At 39.0% G+C, this 9,690-nt stretch overlaps 1 protein-coding gene across 1 annotated transcript in view; it reads right to left on the reverse strand.

Moving 5' to 3' along the window:
• Positions 1-5,764, reverse strand: part of LOC122813657 (integrin alpha-X-like) — a 3,682,398-nt gene extending 3,676,634 nt beyond the window's left edge. The window contains exon 1 of the mRNA XM_044086096.1: positions 4,968-5,764. Coding sequence (XP_043942031.1) covers positions 4,968-5,004 — 37 coding nt within the window. The 5' untranslated portion in view covers positions 5,005-5,764. The remainder of the gene's footprint in view (positions 1-4,967) is intronic.
• Positions 5,765-9,690: the final 3,926 nt, after the last annotated feature.

A 9,690-nucleotide genomic window follows, 5' to 3' on the forward strand; every position in this document is an offset into this window, starting at 1 on the left:
CATGAACGTATGTTTTCTAGAATGGGGATATTATATTATTACCGGCGGGATATAAAGTGTGGCTACAGTGATTTTTTTTTTGTGGGAGTTAAGATGACAGTTTAATACAAGTAGTTCAGTGGGATGAAAATTAGGTAATGTTATGTGTAAGGGGGAGAGGATGAGTAGTTCAGAATACAGGATTGCTACACCACCACCTTTTCTAGTTTGTCTATCTAATCTGAAGATAATGTAACCTGGGGATAATATTTCATTATTTGCTATGTGTAGTTTTAACCAGGTCTCAGTTAGGGTTAAAATATGAGGGGAGTGTTGGGCTATCCGGGAGTGTAAATCTCTGGTTTTGTTGATGAGGCTTTGGATATTAACTGAGTAAAAGTCTAGGGTTTTGTGTGGGGTGTGGTGAGAAGAAAGGAGGGGAGTGATGGCAGGAGGCATGGATGAGGAAAGGTGTGTAACAGTGTTTGATGAGAGGGGAGAGGGTCCGGGGTTGGGTGAATGTCTCCGCTTAGCAGTATAGTAGACTTGACAAAAGCAATATGATGTGGGTGGTGAGGTTTGGGACTGTACAGGAGTAGTTTTAATTTGTTAGTGTTGTAGGTGGATGAGAGTGTTTTTACTTTTTTTTACTTTATAGTGATGAAAGTGGGTAGAAGTGAACAGAGAAGGGGAAATGTAAAAAGAGTAGATTGTTGTAAGGTTGAAGGACGAAAAGGATAGAGTAGGGGAGGTTGGTATACAGTGTAGTGTGGTGTAGTAAGAAGAGAGGTGGGTGACCAAAATAAGTAATGGGATGCTTAGGTAAAAGTAGGCCATGGAGGATGTCTTGTGGAATTGAGATGGTGTGTGACTGCCAAGTGGTACACAGCTGATTAATGTGTGATGGGAACAGATAGTGGTGTGGGAAGGAGGGGAATAGGCAGCAGTTATGCAATTGGTGGGAAGTGCTGGTGGGGAGAGGCTGTAGCTAATGAGTACAGAGTATAAATCAAATGATGTCAGGGGTGTGTGGGAATGGGGGTAGGGGAGCAGAGTGAGCCCAAGAGTAGCTATATACATATATACACACACACACACATATATATATATATATATATATATATATATATATATATGTAAATATATCACAACACGGCATAACTTATTATCAAACTTGTGAGTCACATTTGGGTTGCACGCCTAAGCTAATAAAGTTCCTAGTGGTCATTAGCCTTGTATATACCTATGAACCTATAATCATGAGAAAAGTACAAGTTAAAAAGTCCAGGAAAAAAAATCTTTTATGATTTAAAAATAACACTTAAAATGCTTAACTTCTATAAACGTATATACATATTTAAGACTAATATATACTAACCAAATACCCTGAATAAATATATTATCCATAAAGTATAAATATGCAAATGTGTGTGTATGTATATATACATGTGTGTGTGTGTATACATAGAGAGAGAGATTGGTGCAAATATAAATATGAAAATGAATAAATACATTAATTTAATTAATAATTTAATGGTGAAATAAATGAATTAATTTGTAATAAATAACATATCTGTCATCTGCAGTTTGGCAGCACATAATTTAAAAACACTTTAGATGGAGATATGATCTTTCAACCCTGGACACACTGTAGCATTTAACTGTAACCACCATAAAAGTTTTTTAAATTCTAGCTGATTTTCCCTTGTTCCACCTTTCAAGTCTTTGTCTTCTAAACCATCTAAACTTAAACTTAATTCTTGTTTTACTATTCCATTGTTCGGTATGCTTATATATATGGACTTGACTGTGTTAGACTTGGATTCCCAGTTGGAGACTTACCTACCCAGCAGTGAAAAATAGAGCTGACGGTCAATTCTCTGAAGCCCAGAAGAAGCATTCACAAGTAAGGCAAGAAAATGTTAAAGATGTTCGCAACCAGACTGCTGTTTTTCATGCCATCAGCTGCTCAGCAGCATCATCAGCCAAAAAAAAACTACATAAGCTTTGCACTTACTATGAACCTCTGGTAGTAAAGATCATGGCCTATGGTTGATGCACCACACGATCTTATGTAAACAGTAGTTAGCCCACTTGTTTCCTTTGGATTCACAATACTGTCATGAAAGCGAAGCATGTATAGTGTGTCAGCCAAATCTCCCTTCACCCACATAGTCTGAAAAATGCTGGTAACATAATGCAAAACTTAAAAATGGTCTTCAAGACTCACTTAAGCATAGTCCTCATTCCTTAGAAATGACACCCTAAGAACTCCTTTCAAGAATCTAATTTACACACAACTTATGATAAATAATTCAGATTACACTCCAGCTGTCCTTAATAAGAAGAAAGTTATACCCTGTCCATTCTGCTGCTCTATAAATGCTGACATTCTCCATGTTTTCTGGATCTGTAAAAACATATATAAGTTATGATGCTCTCTCAGGACCCAACTTGAAAAGATGGGTTACGAAAAAAAACTTTCATGGGAAATTACAATTCTCAACATAACTCCCAAATTACTGACAGGGTTACGTAAGCATGTCCTAATCACATTATGTGCCCTGCTTAAATACTTTACTGCAAAAAAATGGTTAAATACACCCATGATCTCCTGAGAAAATTTCAAAGCTATGGCAATAAAATACATATCTTCGCATAAACTCGATGAAAAGCATCAAAAGAAGATTTTACTTTCAGACTTACTGGTGCAACTTACTTGACTCCATTCAAAATAATTAACTGTCATGACCCTCGGAGTATAACTGTACTTCATGAAGAAAATCTTAAACACCATAAATCCACAAATATCTTGTATCCTCCTTAGTCTAGCAAATAACTATAAATATTAAGACTGTCCTTTAATCTATACTTCCTGTAACATCCATGATGTAAATAATGTATATAGTTTGCCCCATTACATTTAAATTTATCTCTAAGCATACAGCTTAAAAAAACTATTTCTTAACTCTAATGTTTTTTTTTCTATATTTTTAGCATATTGTCATGTTCATGGTTGTGTTTATTTGTACTTTTACTACAGTTAAAATGTTGTAAGTTATGACTTGTCATATTTGCTCATGTATATACAAAAACAATGAAAAATTAAATTTGAAAAAAAAATGACACCATAAGCTAAAATATCTTCTGCTCTAGACAAATATTGCCTACAAATATATTATATTAAAACATACACTGCAGGCAAACACTTTTTCTAGAAGTTTGCAAAATACAATTAAACATGTTTATAATGTAAAGTACTGCAAATATTAAATACATTATTCTACAGGCCAGATATTTATTTCCTTCAAAATGTCACAGGTGGTAATTAAATTATTGCTCTAACAAAGTATGGGAGGTAAATGTTTTGACAAGTCTAGTTAAAACACAACTGGCTAAGATTGTTTTAGTTGTACCAAACTGAAACTGGTCACTTGTTTTTGTAGCTCTAGAGACAGATATAATAGTGTAAGCTACGCTGCATCTTTCTCAACGTTTTCTCCCAAAGGTACAATATTACTAACAAGGTAGCAGAATGAGTGACACGTGGTAAAAGTTGAAAGGAAATGTAAAGCATGCACATTCAAATGCATTGACATTTACAGTATGTGGGCTACACAAATTTATAAAGTATTAACCGTTGTAGGGCAGGCCACCCAGTGGTGCAAACACTGGCTCTAGATGATTCTCATTGTTGGTGTGAGATGTGACACCCCACTCATGTGCAAAAATGAGAAAAAGGGGCTGTGGATGGATGGGCAGATGGATTCATCTATGTTTTTATTTTATGTTCATGTTTTAAAAATATAACTGGGTGGTGTAAAAACTGCATTCTTCCTAAATACAGAGGGGTTTGGTGAGCTAAAATGAGTGCTGAACCTCCCTAAGAGAAACAGTTTAGATGTATGGGAATGGCATTGCTTCTTTGGAGCCACAAATGCCTATGCCGTCAAGGATGAAATTATTCAACCATAACACTATGGGACTGTACTGTAGAGATGAAAATAACTCCCCTCAGCCTCAGACTGAAAGCATTATTAATTTTACGCACAATGTAGTTTTATACAATGCTGATCTACTACCGTAGACACAAAAAGAAAGTACAACTTGATGCATCCGTTTCATATTATAGTGGTGAAAATGTGCTTTTGGTTGGTTACTGTCTTTATTCTTGCTGAAATAAAAAATAACAGCATTGGGTAATGCCAGGTTTTCATGAAAAAATGTACTTAATGTAATAACGTCACTTAGTTATGTCATAAATAAAACTGTTACCACCCTTTACCGCAAATAACGCAAGTACCCGGTACTCACAACCGGTACCTCAAGCCTAAATACGCCCATAGTCCACAATTAACTTTACTGAAATTTTGGCTCACATTGTTAGAAGAATCCCTTTCCCACGTTTGGAAGTATAACCTTACTTTTGCACTTGTGAGACCAAGTCCACAATACGAAAATCGTCATTGCTACTGACAAGCTTTTCATCTTCTCAGTGCAAGAAATCTGGACAAAGCCAAAAACAACGGGGGCCACTGGCCCCAAAATGGAGCCAAGCTTTAAATAAATTTAGAAAGTTGCTAGAATAACTGGATATGCATTAGCAAGTATTTTGTGAAGAATATGAGGTGTGGAACTCAAATAGCTGTCATTATTAAGTGGCTTCAGACAGTCATCAGTGATTTGACAGAAAACCAGAACAAACCAAAACTATGTGTTTAAAATATGGAGAGCTGAAATGTACGAACAGTTTCCAACTTAAATGTGATGCGAGGCTTTGAATGGTGTCAACAACATGCTTTAGAAAATTAAATTCCCAAAGTCTAAAGGAATGGCATGTGAACAAGAACCTCGACACTTTAAACAACAGAATAAGCGGATGCCGTAGTCTCATAAATTTCTACAAACCTAGACACACCTGAGCAAGTTTATGCCAGAGACATAATACACAAAAACATTTTATATTAATAATAACTGTTTATACTTACAGCTCCAAAAAAGCGAAGCAAACCACACTGGTGACATTTTTAACTTCTGCTATCATTTCCTCTGACAGTTTGACTGCTGGTGCATTTTAACGAGTGACGAAACTTGCGGTGAAGATCATTGGGTTAGGAATAGATATGAAAAAACGCAAAGCTTTTTTGAGGCTGCCGACAACTAAATCTTTATAACTTTCTTGAACGTAATGTGTTGACGGAGCCGCCTTGTATAACAAATGGTGAAATATTTGTTTCACGTTATAGATCTTAGAACGGTGATAAAGTGAAGAACAATCCTTTGTGTTTACCGAGGGCTACCAGTAATAATTAAAAATGTATGTTGTAAAAAATTATTTAGCCGGAAACAAAGCGTGTTGAAAGGTATGGCAACAGCTACAAATGACCAGTGTTATTTTCACGGCATAGCGTTATTTCGAAACCGGGTCCTCTACTGGATACCAAAACACAGGTGGGCGAAATGTGAAATTAGCCGAGCTGACACATTAAAAAAAACTTCGTGGCGAAATACTAGAAAAAAATACGTTTTTAGTCACTGGAAAGTGTTATATGCCTATATGAAACTAATACTGTAGAATCTGTTTTTCAAAAAAAACTAAGTAAATGGATTTGTCGCGCACATTCGCTTACTTTTGTAGTATTTTTGACTGGTATTACAATAAACCACAACAAAGTAAAACATCTAAAAGGCCAGTTTGTCATTGCTTATTAACTTCATTTTGACACCTGCGTTATTTTAATAATGATGATCATTATGTGGGGTGAATAACCTAAATAGGGCGTACGCAGTACTTTACACAAAGGTAGATGTTAATATTTTTATTCCTATCGAAAGGCACAGAACACTGACTGACCAAAATCAAACGTAATGAAGTTCACTGGTTACACCCCTTGACAAGATTACGGAAAGAAACGCCTAATCAGTAACCACTAAAGTATTATTGTTAAAATAAACTTAGTTTACTTTCTGCGGATCACGTTTGATTTTTGTCAGTATGCTAAGAGTACAACCAGTAATTTCCATTTTGTACTCTTAGACCCTTATTGCTACTCCCCATTCACACACTATTCCTGGCATTTAAAAAAATGGTCATATTACTTGAGTTGTTGTCCCCCCCCCCCCCCGTCGTAACGTTTTAACTACTCAGCCAATTCAATAACTGTTATAAGGATATTGTTTTTTGATTTGCAGACTTCTCTGTAAGCAAGTTACATGCATGCTTTTAGATGTGTTAATCTAGATGGTAATAGGCACAGTATGGATTGATGAAGGCCGAATGTTTCTAACATATTCAGAAATAAGCTCCTTAGACTACAAAGTTTATATCTGGCTACTAACAATACTACACTTTTAGTTATTTCATACACTTCACTACACTGAATGTAGTTCAGTGATAGGGATACGGTTTTAAGTGTGTGTGTGTGTGTGTGTGTGTGTGTGGGGGGGGGTAACTTGCAGTATATTACCTCTGTCGTTCATAGAGCATCATGGCGTGACACCGGGTGTTCGTTAAATAGAAGTTATGTTCTTACCATAACGTTCCATGTTAGTTGTCTTCTTCTCGCCTTCTTCTTGCTGGATGGGGAAGAAGAAGGGTGACCTACATCCTGAAACAAGAAATATGCATAATAGCATATAAGACAACTAACATGGCATTCTTGCTGGATGGTAGCACCTTGTCCCGGTGGCCTAACGGAACAGACTCCTGAGAACAGTGGAACCAAAATTAGCTCTATGCCTAGAAGCTAAATCCAACTTATAATGGGAAACAAAAGTGTGAGGAGTAGCCCAAGGGCAGTCTGTCTTGGAAGGCTAGAGAAGTAGCCAAAGCTCTGGTGGAATGGGCTTTAGGCTTATTAGGCAGTTTTGGTGTCTAATCTCATAAACAAGGGTAATCAGAGATGTTAGCCATCTGGATAAAGATACCTTTGAAACTGGAAGTCCCTTTCTGCTTTCCATAGGAGACAAACAGCTGATCAGATTTTCTGAATTGTTTCGTCCTGTCCAAGTAGTACCTTAATTGACGATGAACATCCAGACAGTGTAATTTTTGTTCAGACCTATTTGAATACTCGGGAAAAAGACAGGGAGGTCAATGCATTGGTTTAGATTTGATGCTGAAACCACCTTAGGCAAAGGAAACTCTGTCCTTATGGAACGACAACTGAGTGCTTGAAGTTCTGAAATTCTTCTAGCTGATGTGATAGCCACCAGAAAGAGAGTTTTCCATGATAATAACTTTAAGGAACATGAAGCTGCAGGTAAGAATCAAAGAAGCAAGAACTAAATTTAGGTCCCAAGGAGAAGGAGGATTTCTTACAGGAGGTCTGAGAAGAAAAACTCCTTTCAAAACTTTGCAGAGTTTGTGGGACATTAGGGCAGATTCAGAAATACCCACATGGAAATTAGAAATAGCTGCCAATTGAACCTTAAGAGTAGATGGAGATGAACCTGCATGGAAGAGTTCAGCAAGAAAATCAAGGACTAATTGGATGGAAGCGGTGAAAGGATCTATGTCCTTTCCTTGTGCCCAATATGAAAAGCGTTTCCACTTACTCAAATAAATCTTAGTGGAAGATTTATGGGAAGCTATCAAAATATCTCTAACAGAGTGAGATAATTGAGGAAGCCTGGCTACGGTTGGAAGTGGAGGAACCAAGCAGTGAGGTTCAGAGAGGCGATGAAACTGACCCGACTGATGGATCAAAAGATCTGGAACTAGGTCCAGATTCAAAAGAAATCGATGCAGAAAGGGGAACCACACTTGCGAGGCCAGTAAGGAGCAATGAGGATCAATGAGGCCTTCTGTAGCTTTCTGTATTACTTGAGAGATCAGTGGGAAAGGAGGAAATGCATACAGAAGTCCCGGGGCCAAACTTGGACTAGCGTCCCTGCTGGGTTGGCCTGGTAAAGGGAATAGAGTGAAGTATTCTCTGCACTTGCTGTTTTGGGGAGTAGCAAAAGATCGCAGCAAGGCTGACCCCACTTGAGAAAAATCTCTCTCACTACAGAGTCTTTCAGAGACCACTCGTGAGGCATAAGAATAGCTCTGCTCAACTTGTCCGCAATGTGATTGGACTTCCGGGATGTGCGTTGCTATCAGCTGAGAAGAAATCGCCCATTGCCACAGTCTGAGTGCTTTATGATCTGGTTCCGCCTTGTTTGTTGATGTACCACACTACAGACATATTGTCTGTGGAAGAGAGTCTTGAAGGGCTTGCTAAAACCACTGCTCTCCTCTCCAGGACATTTATGTACAAGTGGCATTCGTTTGGTTGCCATGTGCCCTGGACTGTCCTGCCCTGATAATGCCCCCCCCACCCGATCAGGGAGGCATCCGTTGTCAGAGTAGCAACGGAGGAGGTGGAACAAATGGTCTCCCCAACAGGAGCTGGGGAAGACATCCACCACATGAGATGCTTTTGATCATAATGGTGTGAGACATTGGAAGTTCCTGGTATGACCATTGAGAAAAAAGCATCCACTGAAGGATCCGCATGTGGTATCTGGCCAATGGAAGGAGAGGTATGGCCGCTGCCATGATTCCCAACACCTTTAGAACTAATCTGGCTTTGGCTCTGTTGTTGTTGAGAAGTAGTGATACCAATTTTTGAATGTCTGATATCCTTTGGTTCGTTAGTGTTGCAGACATGTTTACAGTATCTAAATTTGCGCCTATGTAGGTAAAATTTATTGAGATACCCAGTTTGTGTAATCTCTGGCCATCAGAAGGAGATGCTTGGTGGGAGCTGTGAGGAGCCAGTCGTCCAAGTATGGAAACACCTGGAATCCTTGTCGTCTCAGGTGAGAAGCTACCACTGCCATGCATTTGGTAAACACCGGGGGCAGTGGTAAGACCAAAGGGCAGGGCCCTGAATTGAAAATGACTGGTTCCCACCCTGAAGGGGAGGAATCTTCTGGAGCGTCTGTTCATTTTATGTGATCGTCCTGAAGGTCTATAGAGCACATCCAGTTTCCTTTTCCCAATAGGGGAAGAATGGATTGCAGCGTGACCATCCGAAATCTTGTTTTCTTGACCGATCTGTTCAAGATACTGAGATCCAAAATTGGTCTCCAGTCCCTGTTTTCTTTGGAACTAAAAGAACCTTGAGTAGATTCCGGATCCTAGTTGGTCTGCTGGCACTGGCTGAATATCTCTTTTGCAAGCAGTTTTGAAATTTCCAAAGCTGCTATATCCTGGAACATCTGGAAGGGATTTTTGACTGATTTGGAGAACGAAGAAAGGGAATAGAATAACCTTGAAATGATGGACTGTACCCATTTGTCTTGTGTCAAGGATAGCCAGGCTTCTGGGTACAGTGACAATCTTCCCCGACTGCCTCCGAAGATGGGCAGTCGGGCAACACCTCAGGGATGCTGAAAGGGCTTATCGCGATTGCCCTGGTTCTGCGGACCCCTCTGCCTCACCATTGTTGTTCCCCTCTGCCTCTGGAGTCCCTTGAGATTGTTTCTTTCCCCTTCTGGCCTTTGGGGTAAGGCCTAGAAGGAGTAGAAAACGGACTCCGGCGGCAGAAAGGGTCTTGCCATCAGTCTTGCACCTAGTCAGGGTTTCTTTCACTTGTGGACCAAACAGAGATGATCCATCAAAGGGAGTTCATGAAAGACGTCTTGAAAGGTTCCGCAAAATTGCATAGCCATCAGCATGGAGGAGTTGGAAATAGAATTAAGGATAGCTAGCTGCGTGTTCAT

Source organism: Protopterus annectens, chromosome 10.part0 (genome assembly GCF_019279795.1).
Source record: "Protopterus annectens isolate FY-2018-M chromosome 10.part0, PAN1.0, whole genome shotgun sequence".
Lineage (NCBI taxonomy): Eukaryota > Metazoa > Chordata > Ceratodontiformes > Protopteridae > Protopterus > Protopterus annectens.